The 22,627-nt window shown below is 33.5% G+C and overlaps 1 protein-coding gene and 2 long non-coding RNA genes across 6 annotated transcripts; all 3 read right to left on the bottom strand.

Moving 5' to 3' along the window:
• Window positions 1–635: 635 nt before the first annotated feature.
• Window positions 636–7,351, bottom strand: ATJ1 (DNAJ heat shock family protein). 4 transcript variants are annotated; one of them, XM_013001587.2, is made up of 20 exons: window positions 7,018–7,351; window positions 6,822–6,879; window positions 6,643–6,724; window positions 6,466–6,558; window positions 6,251–6,342; window positions 5,919–6,002; window positions 5,762–5,800; window positions 5,503–5,625; window positions 5,366–5,407; window positions 5,177–5,264; window positions 3,719–3,783; window positions 3,536–3,598; window positions 3,379–3,451; window positions 2,828–2,919; window positions 2,269–2,340; window positions 2,129–2,185; window positions 1,734–1,782; window positions 1,588–1,657; window positions 1,422–1,508; window positions 636–1,196 (listed from the first exon to the last, which is right to left on the bottom strand). In XM_013001587.2, the coding sequence occupies exons 2-20, from the start codon at window positions 6,876–6,878 to the stop codon at window positions 1,169–1,171; spliced, it is 1,356 nt and encodes a 451-aa protein (XP_012857041.2). In that variant the 5' UTR covers window position 6,879; window positions 7,018–7,351; the 3' UTR covers window positions 636–1,168. The 4 variants fall into 4 exon arrangements, with proteins under 4 accessions (XP_012857041.2, XP_012857038.2, XP_012857040.2 ...); XM_013001584.2 differs by having other exon boundaries at window positions 636–1,160; XM_013001586.2 differs by having other exon boundaries at window positions 636–1,160; window positions 6,466–6,555.
• An 854-nt stretch (window positions 7,352–8,205) lies between these two features.
• LOC105970637 (uncharacterized) lies at window positions 8,206–11,932 on the bottom strand. The gene is made up of 5 exons (XR_016030283.1): window positions 11,821–11,932; window positions 11,022–11,114; window positions 10,653–10,788; window positions 10,272–10,462; window positions 8,206–8,618 (listed from the first exon to the last, which is right to left on the bottom strand). It is a non-coding gene; the product is annotated as an uncharacterized LOC105970637 (long non-coding RNA).
• Window positions 11,933–12,043: 111 nt separating this feature from the next.
• On the bottom strand, window positions 12,044–13,416 carry LOC105970636 (uncharacterized). The gene is made up of 3 exons (XR_016030517.1): window positions 13,153–13,416; window positions 13,003–13,050; window positions 12,044–12,301 (listed from the first exon to the last, which is right to left on the bottom strand). It is a non-coding gene; the product is annotated as an uncharacterized LOC105970636 (long non-coding RNA).
• Window positions 13,417–22,627: the final 9,211 nt, after the last annotated feature.

Below are 22,627 nucleotides of genomic sequence, written 5' to 3'. Positions count from 1 at the left end.
AATTCGAAACCAACTAAAACAAATAGCAGAATTCGAAAACAACTACAAAAGTGACGAAAATAACTATTTTCCTGTGCGAGATACCCAACCAATTTCAACAGAAAAAAAAAAAAACAGCAAAACGATTGCAGCATTAGAGGAAGATGACGGCGGCGTGGATACGTAAGCTAATGGCGTAATAAAAAATCTAATGATGAAATCGAAATCCTTGGTATCTCTAACCGCCAAAACTTTTGTAGATGTATGAGGGGGGCAATGTAGAGGCGGCTGTGCAGAGGTGGGCATCGATGACAGGGGAGAGAAGGGAAGAGAAAGGAAGAGAAGCGAGATAGAAGTGACGGCTAGTGGATTAAAAATGAAGAATGAATTAGATAAATAGGGTTTGGTGTTTTTATGTAGTAATTAAGCGTATTATAGACATACCATATAAAATTTAGATATATGCTAAATTAAAATATGAATAAGGTGGTTCTCACTAATATGCAAAATGAGGGTATATCCAACCTAATATAACTAAATCCTAATATAACTAAATGTTTTAGGGGGTTTCACTAATTATCCCCATTTTAAATCCGCTGCCCTGCCCGCTTGTAATGACAACGAAACAAAAATTGAAGGCACTCCTTTCCAACGCATGATACAAAACAATTCAAAAGTCATCATTACCAAAACAATACAAAACAACAAAAGAAAAAAATGTTTGTCACTCCATTGCAAAGTACATCATTGTGTTAGTATATTGCAATCTTGAAACTTTGTGAGACCAAATAATTATAGCTTCAACTGCAACGCACATGTATGTATAATCAATCAACCCATAAAAGAAAAGAAGATAAAATGAATCGAAGATGAACATCAATAAATATTTACGAGGTTAAATTATGTTCAAGGGGCCGTCAAAATTGTGTCACTGATCATAAAAACTTGTCTCCCAGCATCTGATTTGAAGGGGACGCAAAATGTCGATTGAATGTATCTTCCGCATATCAGTTGATGAAATCAGCGCCGATCCATTCACCAATCAGAGCCTCTGTACACTCGACATGCAGTGGTCCTTTTATACGACTAATAAGTTGATGAAGAGGAATATTAAGATCAATATTGAGATCTCAATTAAAAACTTAGGTCCAGTCGCTTGTTTATTAACCCAATACTGCCACCTGTAAGTTCAACCAGTAGATAGCCGCTGATAAAGCCTGCTAAGCATTACCACCGTATTACGGATGGTGACTAGATAAATATACCCACATAACCAACCGAAAAAAGACACACAATTCATATCAAGTGCTGAATGTTCCTTCTTGGCCCAGGTAACAATTTCAGAAAGCTATAATTTCTAACTGAGTACCAGTAAACCTACTTCGCAACTACATATTGTATCATTAGTTAGGCATTTATGAAAATACAAAAAATAGACTCACCAACTGCCTTCGGTAGATGCGTTATTTTCGTCAACTAGTCCCTCCTCAAATTCCTCTAGTATAGCACGTTGTCTTTCAGTTACAGTACTGTAGAAAAGGGGTTTACAGTATTTTACATATTCTTCAAGACACAAAATAAGAAGGCAAAGAGAAGGAAAAAACTTACGAAGGAAATTTTATGCAGAAGCGCACGTACTGATCTCCATGGTTGGATAAAAAACCACTCTTTGGTAATCCTTTAGTACATTATGTCTATTAGCGAACTTAGAAAGATACAGGATAAGGCACATCAGATTAGGATAAGGTTCATACCTTTGCCTCTTAGCAATACCAATTGCCCATGTTGAACCCCCTTGGGTATCTGTAATGACCACAACATCCAAAAAAGACGAGTTCAAAGATACTATGCAATATTCTCAAGTACTGATAGGCTAGAGCAGAAACTTTCACCTCAATTAAATCTAAACAAAAAAAGAATGTTTGTTCTGTATAGGATAAATAAATAACTCCAGTATGCTTGGATCCAAGGACCCACTCATCGTACAGTTACTTTTAATGTTGAGAAACACATAATCGTAAACAGATGAAAAGGAGAGTAACTGTTCGATAAATATGTTAAATGAAACTCAGAAGAGCCAAGCTGGAAGGCAAATGTTAAATGACACAACATAAAGCGCGGAATTACAAATGGAAGAGAATTTTCGTACTCGCAGTTGCATCATCCCAGAAAGTGTATATACATCAACGCTACCGCCAAGAATGGCCTGTTACAAGTACCAAAATCAAACAACATAATTGAATTTTCTGCCTCTATCACTAATTAAACTGAATGAGATGAGGTTCTCACTTGTGTAAAGCTAATATGAGAGTCCACATAAAGGTCAGCACCTTGTCGCGAAAATATATGATCTTCTGCTACCTGGATAGAATATTAAAAACTACCATAATGAATCATGGGAGTGCAAATGAGAAAACAGCAATAATTCTATGTTTGGCTAACACGATACTAACAAGTTAAGCATATAAATGTGGTATCAGATTGCAATGGCATATCATATTCTAACCAACATAGTTGCTGTCTGCCTTGAATGATTTTGCTTAAAAGCATCAGCAAGCTAATTTATATTATAATGAATATCTGGTTCTCAAAGATAAGAGTAACCATCAATCTGAATAATAAAGAAAAATGAAAATTTGAATTAACATTACAAAATATACAAACATATCAAAAACTATGCTCAAAGCAATCAGTTAACTTGAAGGATTTTCCTGTATATATCTCTTGAAGAAATATATCTTTTCTTTTACCAAGAAAAGTTGGAAATGCAAGAATTTGAAGCGGTAAAAATCAGATTGATGGTAAAGAATTTCAAACAGAAGAGAGAGAGCTAGAGAATAATGTTTGCCTTTAGCTTTATAAACAGGTTGCCAGAAGACCTTCCCCATCCACCAGAGTTGCCAGCTTTTGGTACACGAATGGTATCACCAGAATCCACACCTGATCAAATATCAATTGCAAATATGAAACAAGCCAGTGAATGAATAGGCACTGTGGAACTTTGCAATAATAGTATAATTTCAAAAACTAAAAGCGACAGGGTGGATAGATAACCAAAAGCCAAAGTTACCAAAAGACAACAAACACCTATTTTAAACTAGATCATTCAAAAACTTAATGCATAAAGCATTTATCATATTTACCATCGCAGGTGTACTAATGGTAACTTTCTCCAATTCATTCTTGTATATTTTAAGAACCCTTTACCTCCATAACTATATAGACTACGCAACTTTGCATTTCTAGTAGAAGCAAGCATCGATACTACTTTTTCCCATTATGTCAACGAGAATATCATAAAATTGCAAAAAAGAAAAAAAAAAGAAAAAAAAAATGGGAAGGAAGGAAAATCAAACAAGCTTATAGCTTATCAACTTGAGAACACATATCGAAAATAACCTGCTGGTATAGTTACTTTAACTTCCCTCACTCCTGCGCACACCCCTGATCCTTTGCATGCCAAACAGTATTCCTAAACATGTTTTTTTTTTTTTTTTCTTTCAGATAGCGAACATATATTGAAAATATACTGATCAAATAAAAATTGAAACTGTACCTTAACAATTCGTCCAAACCCTTTACAACTACTGCAGGTTGTGGTAAATGGCGGTATAGTTACCTAATACAACAATAAAAAGTTAAAATAATAGCTATGAGTAAATATTTATATTTCTGATATTCTAAATGACATAATGTATGGTGAAAAGAAAAATGCATGGATTTATCAAAGGATACTCACTCTTCCGATGCCTTTGCAAATAGGACATTTTTTTGTCTCAACGTCTAACGGATGGCCTCGACCATCTGCAGATGATATATGAAAGAAAACGTCTCAGATTCAACAGAAGAAATTATACTAATAATTAATTCACAAATTCTAATCGAATTTATATCAACCATATAAATCACGGAAGACTATGGAAAATAAGATGTAAAGTTTGTTTCTCTTAATGAGTTTTCATGAATTTTTAATCCTGTTATAAAAACCTTGGTCATAGACATCCTTCGTTTTCCTTACGATCAAAGTAAGCTTCAATATTGGTCCACTAGACGTTTCTTCAGTTATTCATTTTCTAATTAGCATTATAATTTGAGAAATTTCACCTGTGCAAATAGGAGTATTCGTCGTGCAAATAATTTACATGCAACTCTGCTCAACCTTTTTAATTCAAGAAGGTTGTGTTACTGGATAACAATTAATGACTTTTTTTACAGGGAACATAATAAATTCTCCAAAAACCGACGTCTCAACATATGAAGCTTTCTTTCAACTTCTCTCAGTTTTAAACCATATTCTATTATTAGCTATGAAGCTCTCCATCACTATGTTGTTTTCCATATTCTTAGCTATCTTAAGCGTTTTATGATTAAACTACCAATGGCAATTGCTTAAGGCAAAAAGTGAGCAATGCAATGCTGAAAGATTGATTGTTTTTAGTAGAATTCAAAAGAGTATAAGCTTAAATCTACACCACCACAAATACATGAAGACCTGGAGCAAAATATTTCTGACATAAACTGATTAAAGAACATTAACGCCAATATTTTTTATACATGGAAATTTCTCTTAACGAAGGCAAAGGTGGGTTACTTCACTTTGAAACATTACAAATACATGATGGATCGAAAGAAAATTATTCTAGATTAAGCATGCAAGAGATCAGAACATCACTGCAAGTTCGCATCGTAAAGGAAAAGAGACAGAAATTTAAGCGCAGAAATAATAGTTTATGATGGCTTAGATTACATAACAAACAAGTTCCCAGTGGATATATAACAAATTCTCCTGAAATATTAATTATCCTTGAAAATTATCTCTTCAGAAACTTAGTAAGACTGATAATAGAGAACATTAAATGATCAAATAAGAGAAAGACGGTGGAGAAATATGTTTGGTAGCATATTGATCTAATAAAGAGATTCAAAGGGAGAAGAAAGAAAATAAAACAACCCTTAAGGACGAGTTTCACATCATTTAGCATAAATATATAACAAATGATCTCAAAAGTAACTAAATGTATTAATGATTATTTTATCAATCATCAACATTATTTTTTACCTAGATAATTTTTAAACGCTTGATGAGATATTCAGGCTTGTTCTGGTAGTATATATGTAATAATATGCTAGGAAATGTTTTGTACTTATAGCAACTAGGAAAAATAATTATTCAGAATCACTTCAGTTTCATACTTACAGCAAGAATCGCATGGCACATCTGCATCGAACGACAAATCTTTTGTGCATCCTTTTGCAGCTTCAGGAAATGTTAGCATAAGATCCACCTGTGGTCCAAACAGAAACTCAAGTATAAGCTTCACTTCTCAAAACCTCAAAAAATAAATCAAATGTGACAGCTTATAATGGCAGGAAATAAGTGGTTAACCTGAATATCACGACCCAGATATTCGCTATCATTTTCAAAAATCTGTAAAATTCCAGAAAAAGAGAAAGGAAAAAAAAAATTAATAAAACAGTAAGTTCTCCAATATCTTATAATAAATACCACAAGGATTAAAGTACCTCAGAAAAGATTTTGTGAAATGAATCAGAGAACTGAGCTCCGTGAGCATCTCTGCCTCTGAAGTGATCCCAGTCCCGGCTTCGATGTTCGGCATTGTTAGTCTTTCTTGAACTCTCTCTCATCTGTTACAAAGATTATTTCACTAGTCAAAATATTTATGCCAATATCAAATGCCAGCAACATTTTAATTCAAATAATGCAGCATAGACGCGAAAAAAGAATCTAAGAAAATCCAACAAAAAAGAACAAGTACTCCACCTTGTCATACTGTTTCTTCTTTTCAGGATCTTGCAAAATCTGGAATTACCTTACACAATAAAAATGAAACGATAGGTAATCATTATAGAAAACAAATGCAAGGAACTAAGGGACGTACTTAGTGAAAGAAAAGGTTATGTCACGAATACTGACAGACCTCATACGCATCTCTTATCTCTTGAAATTTCCTCTTTGCAGAAGGATTATTCTTGTTGGCATCAGGATGGTACTTCTTAGCAAGCTAAAGAACAAATCAAATATGTAAACATCCCCAAAATTGGCAATCGACGTAAAAATCGAATAGATAAAATCATTTCTGTAGGCCTTGATGGGAGCTAAGATTAGGTTACAAATCAAATATTTGGGGTTTAAATACACATTGAAAGCACAACAAAATCATCCTATCGAGAAATAGAATGTTTAAGCTTAGCATGTCCATCAAGCGATCTAAGAAAAAGATTCATACGAAATAAATAGGATCGTACTTACACCATGGAAAGCCTTCTTAATTTCATCCCGATTGGAATCCTTAGAAACGCCGAGAATCTCATAGTAATCATGTTCCAAAGAAAAACGAGCTCCTGTCAAATAGAATAACAGCAACAGAACTACCATAAGACATTATTAACTAACTACACACAAAATAAAAAAGAAAAAATAAAAGAAAAATAAAAAATATGTCTTGAATTTGGGAGGCAGTGCACCTGTGGCGTGGACAAAGCGTTTAGATGATGATAGCAGCTGATAAGGAGCCAAACCAACATGTTTCCCCATATAATTGTAACAAGGAATGGCTGCTGAAATATTAATATCAGTATTTCTCTACATACATACATAATTCTCTTGCTTGCAATAACAATAACATATAATAAAGAACTTACTTCGAGAATGGATGACTGCCCGTTGAATTTGGTAAACCTCCCCGCATATGACGGCATTGGATAATTGTACAGAAATTGTGTGCTGCCAGAAGAGGAGAGAAAATGTTTAAATTGATAAACACAAAAAAAAAAAAACACAAAAAAAAAAAAACAAAAAAGGAATTCTATGAAATTTTTACCTGAAATTTATGCACTACAGATTTCAGGGAAAACGCAAGGCATCTTAATCGGCGCATTCTGCACAAGAAAATCAGATGAAACGAAACAATAATGATTTCGACACTTAGACGGGGTTTTTCAGAGAGAGAGAGAGGCTTTCTCAAATTGCAAAAAGAAACATCAAACAAGTAATCTTCACAAATAAAAGAGACTCACACAAATACGTTGGTGGTGGTCGTCGGATAGCCGGGAGGCGCTGGTTGTGGTGGTCTTCAGAGAGCCGGGAGGCCTGGTGGCGATGGTGGTGGTTAGAGAATCGGGAGGCGCAAGTGGTGGTGGTTGTCGGAGAATTGGGAGGCGCTGGTGGTGGTGGTGGTCGTCGGAGAGCCGAGATTCGCTAGTGGCGGTGGTCGTCGGAGAATCGGGAGGCACTGGTGGTCGTGGTCGTCGGAGAAGGCGCTGGTGGTGGTGGGGAGAAAGAAAGGTCGATGACTGCTGCTAGAGAGAGAGTCGGGAAATTAGTAATTCTAAGGGTAAATTCCATTTTACCTCATTTACTTTATCTGGATATCACTTTACCCTCTTGTATTCTCAATTGCATCGATTTGTCTCCTTGTACTTTGGTTCAATTTCACTTTATCCTTTCTACTCTCAATTCATCGATTTGCCCCTTGTACTTTGGCTCGATACCACTTTATCTCTTTCTACTCTCAATTGCATCGATTTGGCCCCCTGTAATTGAAACATTATCTCAATGTGGCCCTCGGCGTTAGTTTTCCGACATTTGATCTTAACACCGTCTGATCTAAGTTTGAAAATTACAAAAAAAAACCATCCCTCCCAGTTTAAATAATTATTAATAGAAAAACAAAAAATTGTGCCTGGCGTCGTGGACTATGTTTTCTCGCTGTCTTGAATTTTTTATTATTTTTTTTTTGTTGTTTTTTTTTTGTTTTTTTTTAATAATTACTTAAACTGGAAGTGGTGACATTTTAGTAATTTTCATACTTAAATCAAACGGTGTTAAGGTGAGACGTCTGAAAACAAACGGCGAGGGCAACATTTAGACAATTTTTCAAGTAAGGGGGGCAAATCGATGCAATTGAGAGTGGAAGAGGTAAAGTGATATCGAGCCAAAGTACAAGGGGGTAAATCGATGAATTGAGAGTCGAAGGGGGTAAAGTGATATCGAACCAAAGTACAATGGGGCAAATCGATGCAATTGAGAGTACAATGGGGTAAAGTGATATACAGCCAAAGTACAAAAGGTAAAGTGGAATTTACCCTAATTCTAATAAATTTTGAGTTTTGACTTTTTAATGTTTTAGAAACTTAAAAAATAATATATATATATATATATATATATACTAGTCTTGGGCACCGCGCAAGGCGCGGTGGCAATGCCCAGTAAATGTAGTAATTAAAAAAGAATACCAATGCATTTACACATAATCTAAATTAATCTTTGTGCAACAGAATCACTCAAACAAAACCTTGTTGTAAAAGTATCAGGAACATCCAGCGCAACAGCGGAAGCAAAAAATATTACAAGCGAAAATTACAACAATCAGCAAGGACGGAATTTGCAGCAATGCACAAAACTTAGGTGGGGAGGAACGCGGAAGACTGAATAAACAAATTGAAGAATCAGACGCGAAAGAAATATGTTATATAAGCGTGTCATAGGCACAGGCTGCAGACACAGATTCAGCCAGCTGAATGAAAAATAAATAAATTCTTCATCAAATCTTCACCTGAAAATCAGCAGCCTTCTGAAATGCAACAATCTTGTGCACTAAACCGAAAGCTGATAAGACCTACACATGAACTCCAATTTTAGCATATTACAGAGAAACAAAACTAAAAACGAGAAGGAAAGAAGGAAGAAGGAAGCAAGATATATATAATTTCCAAAGGAAGTGAAGAAAGCTATCACCAATAGAAACCTGTCTAAGATTGGTAATAAACCAGCAAATGAGCCTAAATGGGAAAAATCCCTTCAAAACACATGGAATAGTTTAGGAAAAAGTGATATGCAATGTTTTATTAAGTTCCATATTTTAACTCCACCAGAAACACTCCTGTTATTCAAAACTGTAGAATAATTGGCCTCATTTATTCAGAGTCCAAAATATCAGACGTAGACACGGCCACGGGCCGGTTTTGGGCCCGGAACCGGCCCGAACCGGCCCGTTGACGGCCCAAACCGGCCCGTTGACCGTGTGAACCGGCCCGGGCCCGTGAACCGGCCCGTCCCACCCGGGACGGGCCCGGTTCTGAAAAATGATGAACCGTGAACCGCCGGGCCGGCCCGGCGGTTCACCCGGATTTAAAAAAAAAAAAAAAAAAAAAAAAAATTCAAAAAAATTCAAAAAAAAGTGAATAACGGCCGGTTGAACCGGCCCAAACCGGCCCGGGTGAACCGGCCGTTATTCACTTTTTTTTGAATTTTTTTTCCCCCCCAATTTTTCCTATAAATACCCTCACACCCCAATTTTGCTTTTTTTGATTTTTTTTTGCCCCCAACCCCCCCAATTTTTCCTATAAATACCCTCACACCCCAATTTTTCCTATAATTTACTTATTCATCAAATATTTCAAACTTGTGCTTCTAAATTGACTTTTCATTTATTTCCTTTTCCTTTATCTATTTAAAAGTATTTCTTTTAATTTACTTATTCATTAAATATTTCAAAAAAAAAAAAAAAAAAAAAATTCAAAATTTCCGGGCCGACCCGGAACCGGCCCGGTTAGGCCCGTGAACCGGCCCGAACCGGCGGGCCGACCCGGCCCGGTGAACCGTGCACGCCACGGGCCGGTTCCGGTTCCGGAAAATGTGAACCGTGAACCGGTCCGAACCGGCCCGGAACCGGCCCGAACCGGCCCGTGGCCGTGTCTAATCAGACGTACTCAAATTGAATAAAGCACTCAAACAAGTTGCAGTCAATTAACAAAAAAGAATATAAAGAAAATTTGGTAAGGCTCATAAATCAGAACAACTCAAATTAAACACGTAGTAAAAGAAGCTGTGATGGAGAAGATACATCCACAACCATGAACATACAAACATAATATCTCTACGACATAGGACATTTCTATATGCTGAAGAACTAAAACACCATCAGAAAAGAAAATGGAGAAGGGAAAATTAAGCATATAGTAACTTTCGACAAATCACAAAACGCGAGACTGGAATTTAGTAAGTAAAAATAAACTTTCTAATTTGTAGTTTGGTATCTTAGTTGTCCTCATTGTTGTTAACCTTTCCTGTGAGTTCTTTCATTTTAAATAAAATTTCAAAAAAAAAATTCCAAAATGGCCACAGTTGATCCTTTATCGGTTTGGCAACATTCGAAGTCGCATCAAGTCCTTCAAGCACCAAACATAACTCAATAAATAACATATACAAAACAAAATTACGCTTTTTTTCATCATAATACAACAAGTCTGAACACAATTCGATTAATTACCTGTCGATATTCAACAATTGTTGACCCAATCAGTATCGAGTGGGCCCGCCAGATTGATCTTGGCAAGACAGTTGACGTGCACGATAGTATATCACTAAACATCGAAGTTCCTAAATAACCTCGTCTTGCCATCTTCGATCATGCCGCCTTCTTTAAATTCGCCGGGGAACACCAGAAGCAAGCTAGAAAGCCTAAACAATTGATAGCAGACGATCAAGACCAGACTCCAAAAAATCAAATAACCCATAAAAAATAATACGGTATGAATATCAGTGAAGAAAAAAAAAAGATTACAGAGCAAACAAACGGTGGAGTTGCCTCCCCCAAAGAGAATATGTATATTACACGACAGCGGTGGAGAATCAAGGTCATTTAACCAACCTAAATTCGATGCCGACGAACTTCAATTTCGTTGCTCTTCTAGATCTTCCGCTACCACTCTTTTTGTTCGCCGCCGTCCTCCAAATCCAGAGGAATCTCAGATGAAAGAAACGCCGCAACGTCGCAGTGTTGGATTCTTTGCATATTAAGCAAGGCTAAAGTTATAAAAATAATCAGGTTCATGATTAAATCTTTACACTTACATTCTCCTCAAATATAAAAATTCCAAAGAATCAAGAGATTTTCCAACAAATAACCCAATATTTGCACTTAATATATTAGGTCACCTTCGCAGAACAAAGGAAAGTGTTCAATTTATAAAAAAACTTGGAAGAACCATGCAATAAGAAATATTAAATGCGAACTCACATCAACGTCAAAAGCAGAAACTTCAGTAAGTGTTGCTACCGGCAGTTGAAGCTCGTCACTTTGTGTCTTGTGTCTTTCATAGTCCAGAAGAGACTAATGCATATAGAAGGACAAATTAGGGTTTTGACCTAAATGTAGCACCTAAAACACATTTCAAATTAAACGACAACGAAAAAAAATGTTAGCCTAAGAAAATGTTACCATCTCAACGTCGTACAGAATATCAACTTGTATGTTCTCACGCGAAATGAGATTGCAAAAAAGGAAAACAAAATTGAACCATTTTAACTTCGTATAATCAGAGTGAAACAGAGCAAAAGAAATACTCAACAATTAGTATTGAAATTATGAAAAATTGAAAAAAAAATCATTGTGTCTGTAAACTAAATCCGGTAATGAAAACATGTTCGAATAAATCATTCCAGAATCAGGCTAATGACTAATCTATGTCTGGTACAGACGGATCATCCAAGAAACCCGCTCAACATACAAAACAGAAAAACAAAAATTGGTAAGGCCGACAAAAAAAAAAAAAGAAAAAAGGGCCATTATGTCCGAATACTTGAGAAGATGCCGTTTGGAGCAATAATTTAAGTACACTAATTGGTGGCAAGATAGAAACTATATTGAAATTTAGCAGGGGTAAATAAATTGTATAGCATATAGTCAATCCATTAGGCACAACTACTAACATAGCTAACATGTATTTTATCAGCAATAAACCAGCCAATATCTTGTGCCAATAGACAATTTCATCGATGACATTAATAATTTCTGATTAAGATAAGGTTGAACTCACCCATCGAAGTTGTTCTTTTTACAAAAGTTTCTGAGGGCAACACACAAACTATTCACCCTCTTTGCACCTATGCTGGTAATTTAAACCCAAAAAGCTCAAAATCAGGAAATTTAATTGCCGAAATTGTCCTCGAGTATATGAAATAATAGATTAAAAAAAGGACAAAGAAAAAGACATAAATTTCTCCCGGATAAAAAAAACATACACACAAAGAACGGAACAACAAAGACAATAAATTATTACCTGAAAGTGCTACGGCTGAAGTCGTGAAAATGAGCATCAACCTAGTTAAATCTAAAACATGTTGACCACGTAGATTGAAATTGGTATCAAAATAAATTAATAAACACATTAGTAATAACGGAAAGGTAAAAAGAAAACAACATAGATAAAGAAAATCAAACTCACACGGCAAGCGCCAAATTGTTGAGAAGCTGCTCAAGATCCTCAAAGAAAAGGGAAACAGCTTCGAATATAACATCTGGGTAAATATTCCAACATTACTCATGCATCTAAATGTCTAAAAGCGAAGCATCATATTATACTCTACGTATTCAAGAGCATTAACATATTAATACTATCTTCTAAGGGGCTGCCCGAAAGTGCTGAGAGACAAAATGGACTTGAAAGGAAGTTGAGAATATATTATCCACATATATTAGTCTTATTCTTCAAAAACATCTAAACTTGTTCATCACAGACATCATTAGGCAAACAAGTGAAAAAAAAAAACTTCTTATGTTCAAACTGTATGAACAAATTTAATTTGCATTCACACTCGGCTCATTTTTCGTCTTCTTCTGCTTCGTCATCTTCATAACCATCACTGTTCTTTTCTTGCATATAAATACATCATATATTATATTTAGAATGAGACAAATATAGAGCTATACATAGATTAACCATAGTTTATCTTCGCTATCAAATTATTTCCATTTAGCAAGTCAGAGAAACAACAAAAGTAACTCACGTGAGTCCCAGCAAACTGCAAAAGATTATCTTAAAAAAATTGAAAACTAACAATATTATCATGATATCAATTTTTAGTTTGTGAAAAACGAGCAAATCAAAGCATTAAAATTATAGGAAATAATACACCATTGAAGCAGACATGCATTTAGTAAGTAATAGAAGTTGCAATAATAAAATCCATTTACATAACTGCAAAATAAGTGCATTTACCTCATCATCTTCGTCATCATCCATTTCAAGTTCATCTTCATCAGCCTCCTAAAGCAAGGTAAATCAAAACGAAAAAATATAAATAAGTCGAATGGATAATACTTTATATTTAAAATTGGCAAAAAGAGAGCCAAGGAGCAGAAAACATACACTGTGAAAATATGTAAGATGATTTGTAGCTCTCCTCTCTCTCTCTGCCTTAGCTCGACTGCAAGCGTCGGTGGAGGTGACCGGAGGACCGACAGAAAGAGCAAAACAAGAGGGAAAAGTTTTATCGAACAAATCGGGGGCAAAAGAGCACAAAACCTGGCAAGTTGGTAGCAGAAAAGGGGTGGAGAAGAAGAGGAGGAAGATAATAGAATGAATGGCATGGGAATAGAAACTGGGAGAATTGGAGAAAAAGGTTGTGCACCCAAAAAATTACGAGCCCACAAGTCAGAGTAATCCAATTGCGGATGAGATCGAAAGTGAAGAAGCCTGCAATTGGAGGAAAAAAAGGTGGGAACTGACGTTGGCGGCAGGGGCGGTGGGCATCGAACGAAGCGGCGTCGGCGACGACGGTCATCGAACGAATCGGCGGCTGCGTACGAGGCGGCGGTCAAAGTCAGGAATTGTAGGCCTGTGGATCACCCGTTGAAGAGGTCGATCGTGCATATTCCAAAAGAAAAGAGAAAAGAAAATAAAGGCACACGGTGATTGGTGGATTAGTACCAGACGACGCCGTTTCAGATTAAAAGGGGCAAAAAATAAAGCGTGGAAAATAGGGGGGCGGGATTTGGGGGCCATAGAGATATATATATACTTAATATATATATATATATATATATATATATATATATATATATATATATATATATATATATATATATATATTAAGTATATATATATATATGTCTATGGCCCCCAAATCCTGCCCCTTTATTTTTCACGCTTTATTTTTGGCTACTTTTAATCTGAAACGGCGCCGTTTCATCCCCTTCCTCCAATCACGTTGCAGATTTCTTTTATTTTCTCTTTTCTTCTGGAAAATGCACGATCGACCTCCTTGCTGTTTCTTTTTCCTTTTCTTTTATCTTCCTCCTCGCCCACAATATTTGACTCTGATTTTCTCTCTCCGAGATTTTCCCCCTTTTTTATTTTCTTTCTCCTTTTCTTACGGCCCATTTAATGTGGAAACGGCGTCGTTCGTTTTCTCCCCTCCAATCCACAGCGGCCATTCTTTTCTTTTTGTTTAATTGCTCAAGCAGCTCGATTCCAAAAATCCTCGCTGTGGCCCCGTTTATTCAATTTCATTTCGCTTTTCCGAATGTGGAAAACACTATAATAATTCGTCGAATACGTAGTAATCGGACAACCAAACCTTCACTAATGCCTATAGCATTGCATAAAGTGGATCACGAGTCCAGGATTAGAGAGTCCAACAACAATAACAGAAGGGTTAGTGATCTCTATTATGATCTATCAACTTCTTCGACTAAATCAAGGGATTTTTCTGCACAATGGCATGTTATATTTCAAATATGTTGGTTTAAGGTCATATTTTACATGTGATGGTTGAAACAGGTTACGACAAATTTTGTGTTTAGCTTCATGCGAATAGTATTATAGCAAAATAACCCTGTAATTTTAGACTACATTGAATGGGCACCAACACCGTTGCGCGGTGCTCCCAACACTAGTATATATATATATATATATATATATATATATATATATATATATATATATATATATATATATACTAATATATATAGTTAGTAATTAGTCAGAAGTGCGGATAGATATAGTCATATAATATATATTATTTATAGTAATAAATATTAATAATAATTGGAAAATCGGAAATCGGAAATAATCGGAAATAATTGGAATAATTTCGGATCGGAAATCGGAAATCGGAAATTTCAAAATTCTGTTATGTATTTCCGATTCGGATCCGATTTTTTCGGAATTTTCGGAATTCGGAATTGAAAAAGTCGTTCCAAAATCGGAATATTTCGGATCGGATTCGGCGGAAATCGGAAAATTTCGTTCCGATTTCCACCCCTACCTGTCCCAAAACCCTCTTTGCTGTTTAACTGTGCTATTTTTTCCTTTCTTCGTCTTTTTTATTTTTCTTTTATATTTCGCAAATTAATTTTTCTTTGGCAACGAATATATGCAAGACGAAAATTACTAAGTGCAAGACCTTACTTCATGCAAGACCAAAATATAAATAAACTTACTAAGATCAAGACAGGAAATTACAAATATATCCCCAATATTAATTTAGATATTATTAATTCAAATTAGGCACGTGTCGAGTTTTTTTTATTTTATTTTTATATATATATATATATATATATATATATATATATATATATATATATATATATATATATATATATATATATATATATATATATATATATATATATATGTGTAGTAATATACTAATATATATAGTTAGTAATTAGTCAGAAGTGCGGATAGATATAGTCATATAATATATATTATTTATAGTAATAAATATTAATAATAATTGGAAAATCGGATCGGAAATAATCGGAAATAATTGGAATAATTTCGGATCGGAAATCGGAAATTTCAAAATTCTGTTATGTATTTCCGATTTGGATCCGATTTTTTCGGAATTTTCGGAATTCAGAATTGAAAAAGTCGTTCCAAAATCGGAATATTTCGGATCGGATTCGGCGGAAATCGGAAAATTTCGTTCCGATTTCCACCCCTACCTGTCCCAAAACCCTCTTTGCTGTTTAACTGTGCTATTTTTTCCTTTCTTTGTCTTTTTTATTTTTCTTTTATATTTCGCAAATTAATTTTTCTTTGGCAACGAATATATGCAAGACGAAAATTACTAAGTGCAAGACCTTACTTCATGCAAGACCAAAATATAAATAAACTTACTAAGATCAAGACAGGAAATTACAAATATATCCCCAATATTAATTTAGATATTATTAATTCAAATTAGGCACGTGTCGAGTTTATTTTATTTTATTTATATATATATATATATATATATATATATATATATATATATATATATATATATATATATATATATATATATATATGGGAAAAAATATAGTAATATACTAATATATATAGTTAGTAATTAGTCAGAAGTGCGGATAGATATAGTCATATAATATATATTATTTATAGTAATAAATATTAATAATAATTGTAAAATCGGATCGGAAATAATCGGAAATAATTGGAATAATTTTGGATCGGAAATCGGAAATTTCAAAATTCTGTTATGTATTTCCGATTTGGATCCGATTTTTTCGGAATTTTCGGAATTCGGAATTGAAAAAGTCGTTCCAAAATCGGAATATTTCGGATCGGATTCGGCGGAAATCGGAATATTTCGTTCCGATTTCCACCCCTACCTGTCCCAAAACCCTCTTTCCTGTTTAACTGTGCTATTTTTTCCTTTCTTCGTCTTTTTTATTTTTCTTTTATATTTCGCAAATTAATTTTTCTTTGGCAACGAATATATGCAAGACGAAAATTACTAAGCGCAAGACCTTACTTCATGCAAGACCAAAATATAAATAAACTTACTAAGATCAAGACAGGAAATTACAAATATATCCCCAATATTAATTTAGATATTATTAATTCAAATTAGGCACGTGTCGAGTTTTTTTTATTTTATTTTTTATTTTTATGTCATGTTTGATCACGTTTTAGTAATAGTATATTCAAAATATATAATATTTGAGACATTAACAAAATCTTAATATGATAGAACCCATATTTATGTGATATATAAATAATATATGTGCAATTTTTGTGAGTTTTGTGTATCATGGATCATTAAACAATATATTTAAGGTGCAGTTGTATGAGGACATTACAATAACGTGAAGCATCAATCTAGTCTTCATCGTTTCATTTTACTCTTTAACTTCCACATGGTTTATTCCGCATGGTTTTAAATTAAGGCTGCTAATCTAGAAACAAGTAGCATAAAGATAAAGCAAAAGATTTCAATAGTAACTCTAAGAGGAAAATTTCATATCCAAATGAAGTACATCAATATCTATCTTAATAGCAAAAGAAAACAGACTAATTAATATGAAAGGAACCAAAATTATGAGTTGAAAAGAGAATACGAAAAGGTTGTTCGATAAATACTTAATGAAAGAAGATTAGGCTAGTTCTGATCCCAACTCATAATAAAATATAGTTCTGGTGTAAAAAAGAGAGTAATATTTGAATTTTGACAGCAACGCAATTCAAAAGAGACCTATTCTTGTGTGGCGAGTTATATAGATATTTGTTAAACATTAAATTTTCATCCGGGCAGAAAATGAACTCTGTTGGCACTAAATTTCCGTTAGTGAAATTCGCCATATGTGGAAATTAAAGATTGGCAAAGATTTGTTTTCCATGTTTATTTTGGAATTAATTAGAGTCCTATTCTTGTAATATTTTTATTAGGACTTAGATTTATTTCCATGTATTGTATTCTAGTTAGGTATCTTTTGTATTTATCTAGAATAGAAGTAGAAATCGACTAGGATTCTATTACCTAGTTAATCGATTTCTTAGGGCTCAAGTTAGGTTTAGGGTGGTGGATTTCGTGCCTATATAAGGCCCTCAACCTCATATGAGTCCCATGGAGCTTTAATAAGAAAAATCTCAGCATAAAGGCTTTGAAGGGTGCAGCCCGTGCTGCAGCCCTGTCTGCACGGCAGGTGTGGCAACAGAACAGGTTTCTTCTACCAGGCCATAAAGAAGATCGGCGTTTCGGGAGAAGTGCTTAAAAGATCTCGGGAGAGGTCGATCCGCCGTTTGAAGGAAGTTCAACATTGGAGGAAGTCCAAGAGTGCGGAGGAGGAATTGCTTTGATTATCAACAAGTTCGAGTCGTGTGCAAGAACGGCGTATCACATAAAGAGGGAGTCTTTAGTGTTTTATTAAGTCCTATTAATGTACACATAAATCTGAACTAGTTTTGCAAGTCCTCGTGGATGTAGGGTACGTTTGTATCCGAACCACATTAAATTGTTGTGTTCTTTATTCTGCTTTTCGTAGATTTATTACTGTGACAACACAACAATTCTGTTACGTCACCCAATGTCGTAACATGTAGTCTGTCTCAACAAATGAATGGACTTTCATAGGCATTCAAATTCAACAAACTCAAATGGAGAATCTGCAAATTAGGATTCAACTTCAATTTTAGAAGCAAAAGAAATAATTTTGGGTTGCCGAGGAGACACAACACAAGTGCAGCCGAAGAGACCATTCTAACTTCCTCCATTCCTTTCTTTTGTGTAATGACCGGCTTTATGAATTATTAAACTAATTAGTTAGTAATCAATATATTACTATTTTACGCTTCAAATCACAACCCATTTCTCTAATTAATTTTTTTTATTAATATAAATTATTTTATATTGCATTAGGTATATTTATCCTAAATACGTCTATAAATATAAGAGATTGCTAATTGTCTAAATTTAAAATATTATGATTCACCAGCGATTTGGTTTAAAAATCCTAAAAAAAGAGGTTATGGACATATCCAAATTTGAAAAACTGAAACTTGAAAAATATTATAAATTAATTAATATTAAAAATCAAAGACATGAAATAAATTATTTCTATTTAAATTATCAATCACATTTATTTAAAAATATAAATTTTTACTCACATGAACAATTCTACAAAAATGTACATTAATCCACAATGGCAGTGTATGTTAGGAATAAAGTAACAAAGAAAAATTGATTATAGAAAGAGAGATAAATGATTTTTATTTTAACAAATTACTTCATCTAGCTATGGCAGTGATAAGGGCTCGTTTTGCATGTATTTTACATATCTGTTCTCAGAGTGTGGGTGTCGGTTCTTTCGTGTTTTTTGTCTTATGTTGCATATATTTCTTTATGTGTTTTATTTTAGTTTTAGGTCGTGAAAAAATATTTTTGCCGTTGAAAATGAATTTGGAAGCGAAAACGGAAGTCGAGCCAAAAGTTGCCACATAGGGGCCATGTGGCGACATGCACCATATGTCGCGACATTTTAATCGCCATGTAGCGACATGCGTCAAGGAACGCCACATGATGATGCTTGCAAAGAGCCATGTCGCAACACAAACTTAATGTCGCGACATAACGAAGTTAAAGAAAGATTTAATCAAACACCCATGTCGCACGAAATCAAAAGTCCAAGTCGCGACATGATCCCGATTATTCCAGATATCATATCCAAAAAAGAGGACTTACTATAAAATAGTAAGTCTTGGAATTTTGTAAAGGTTGTTCTTCATTTTCTCTTCGATTTTTCCATTTCTTCGCATGAAGTTTTTATGAAGCTTTCCGATATGGGTTTTTTGTAATTAAGATTTTTTATTTATATTTAGTTTATGATTTCTCGTGTACATTGTTTATTTGCTAGTAATGAGCTAAGCAATGCCCTTCTAGAGAAATCAAACAGTGTAAATACTTATATTGATTTTGAGATTCAATATCTAAATGTATGTTTTTGATTTCGTTTATGTTTTCATGTTCTAAAGCTTCAAAATGATTGATCACTTGTTGGATTGTTTGTTAAATGAGGATGAACTTGAGAGATGATTTCTTGTTGGAAATTATGGAATTATAGCTTGGGATTGTTGCATTGGAGACGAACTTCACTTCACCTCGGGTAGCCCTTAAGAATTTTACCTAAATGCACTCTTAATACCAAGTTTAAAATGGATACGTCGAGTGTGTTGACGAACTTAACTACACTTGTGATGGGGATTACAATATTTTAATATATCAGATAATGAATATGTTGGATTCATAGATGATTATCGGTAATGCAATGATGGATTTAACCCCAGAAATAATTTCACATTTAAATTTCCTGTTTGTCCGGCTAATTTACTTTTATTGCATGTTTTTTAGTTTTGAATACCCATCCATTCTTTTGATCATTTAGTTAATATAATTACATTATTCGTTATTATAATTTATTGGTCCATGTTGATCAATATTTAGAACCACTATTCTAAAAAATGTAATAATATACACTCATGGTACAAATATATAGTTTAGCGCGGTAGTATTCAAATGTAGTATCTTATTTTTCATGGATCATTAATTATATTTAGGTGAGACAAATTTCAATACCATAAGAACCAATACATACTGTTGATTTTTTCTTTTTTCACATAATTATTATCTTACCCTTGATTCTACTTCTTTATGTTCATGATTTATTTCAAATTTTACATATCATTGTTCTTGAAAATTGGTATGATACATTTTTAGCATGAATATATAGTATCATTTTTTTTGTCGATCTTATGAACAATTTCAACATAAATTAAAGGGTTAATTACACTTTACACATCTAAATAATACCCTATGTAACACTTATTCAGGGGCTATTCCACCATTAAGCAAAGGTGAACTCAAGCTCACCCTCAATTTACAATTTCCCCCCTACATTATACTATATATCTATTTAACCCCCAAATTTTATTAATTAGTCCACCCAAAATTTCAATAAATGCAAAAGAAGCCCCGTTTTTTATTAATTAGACCACTCAAAATCCAAATTAATGCAAAAAATGTAATTAGCCCACCCAAAATCTTAATTAATGCAAAAAAAAAAAAAAAAAAAAAACTCGTAACTTTTTTTTTTCCTTTCCGTTTCTTCTTTTCCTATTTTCTGATCTTATCACCAAAAAAAAAGACAAAAAAAAAAAAAAGAAAAAAAGAAATTCAAGGCCGCTGCCCCCGAACCCCCGAAATTTAAGCCCTCCATGTACCAAATTCATGGACTCGCTGAAAAATCCAATTTTCTTGTACAACCCTTTTTAAATCTCATTTTTTTTCTCAATAATTACTGGAAAAACAGAGTTGAAAACATATTTATGATTGACTTCTTGAAAATTACGGATTTGGCCCAAAAATCTTTAGATCTATACATGCAACCCAATAGAAATTAAAAAAATCATCATTCTTGCATCAGCTTTTTTAACATCCAAAACTCTTTAAGCTCTTGGCCAATACACAATATTCTTGATCTATTTGAGTAATCATCCACCTTTAAAAAATATAAAACCCTATTATACTTGAAAAAAACAATAATCAAGCGGCAATTTGATTAAAAGATCGCTTGTTTCCCTTCTAAGAAATCCAACAAAGGAAGCTTTGATTTGGGAGCGGGCTTGTATTGTATCAACAACATATATGAAGAGCTAAATCCGAGGCTGCTGAAACATGGCTCGGTTTTTGCTAGGGCGTTTTTATAAAAGTATGAATAGTTAGGTGGTTCTTCCATTTTTGTAAGGACAAAATTGCCCTTCAAAATATCCTTTATAAATAGGATTTTAAAGGCAATTATGTCATATAATTAACCTACATTAAAAAAATAATAATATAAAAAATTGGGTTTCATTTGTATTAATTAAGGAGAAAAACGGACACCATGCATCCACACTAGAATATTAGAAGTAATATGAATACATGAATTGCAAATTGAAGACAACTTTAATTTGGCATTCAATCCGATATTTCGGTTTCTTTTTTAAAAGAACATCTGTATATGATACTCCCTCCGTTCCTAAATAATTGTCTTTTTTCACTTTTCACAAAGATTAAGAAACTCAATAAATATATCTTGATTTTAGAAAAATCATATAAACATGACTAAAATAACCTTTATTATTTAATGATTTATAAGAGAAAATTAATGATTAGAGTTTCATTAATAAGGTTAAAACAGGAAAAATGCATTTAATGCAGTATTGGACATCTAAAGTAACAGATATTACGGAACAAAAATATTTTTGAAAAGAGACAGTTAATGTGAAACAGAGGGAGTAAATCCTAACATTACTCACAAATACATGGTATATGGTCCACCCCATTTTATGTGCTCCCATATTCAGCGCCCAACTATCACCTTCCATTGATTTTTGTGTATGAATACATGAATGCGGTTGAGCAAACAAAATGAGGCAAGATCTCAATATTGTTTGGTAAGAATTTTATTAGTTGTGCAGTAGAACCATTAGCTACTTTTAGGGGTGTTTTTTTTTTTTTTTTAAACATACTACCCTACCAACCCGTTACCCTACCGAACCCTATCAATGTTCTACCAAAATGTTTCTACCGAAAAAATACTGTACAATACCATACCGTACCGAAATATTTTGGTAGGGCAACGGTACTCAAAATTATTAAAATAGTATTACCTTAACGACTGAAATATTATTATTAAATAAAAATAAATAAAATTTTAATTTATTTTATATAAAAAGTGAAGATATATATAATTATTAATAGTTAAATTTAGTTATAATGTTTAGGTATGTAAAAAAATATTTTGAATGCTTTTATTAATGATGATATAATTTACATTAAGATTTTTTATGTTATAACTTTATTTAAGAAGTATTTTATATTAGGTAAGTTAGGAACATATATTTTAAAATACATATATTAAATACTAATTTTGAGAACTTTAAACAACTATATGTCATGAATTGTTTCGAAAAAATAATATTCAATTTTGACATAAACAGTGGATAACATAAATTGGTAATTACCATTACCATACCGTACCGTACCGAATTTTGGCATACCAATTTTTTTGGTACGGCAATG

Source organism: Erythranthe guttata, chromosome 3 (assembly GCF_056151865.1).
Source record: "Erythranthe guttata isolate IM_541 chromosome 3, IM_541, whole genome shotgun sequence".
In the NCBI taxonomy this organism is placed as follows: Eukaryota; Viridiplantae; Streptophyta; class Magnoliopsida; order Lamiales; family Phrymaceae; genus Erythranthe; species Erythranthe guttata.
This window is presented reverse-complemented; position numbering and strand designations above follow the sequence as displayed.

Coding starts and splice junctions, on each gene's coding strand:
- ATJ1 (XM_013001584.2), bottom strand. CDS start 6,878: ATGCGCCGATTAAGATGCCTTGCGTTTTCCCTGAAATCTGTAGTGCAT. Junction 5,265..5,365: donor ATCTGGGTCGTGATATTCAG/GTTAACCACTTA, acceptor TTTGGACCACAG/GTGGATCTTATGCTAACATT. Junction 1,509..1,587: donor TTCTGCATAAAATTTCCTTC/GTAAGTTTTTTC, acceptor CCTTTTCTACAG/TACTGTAACTGAAAGACAAC.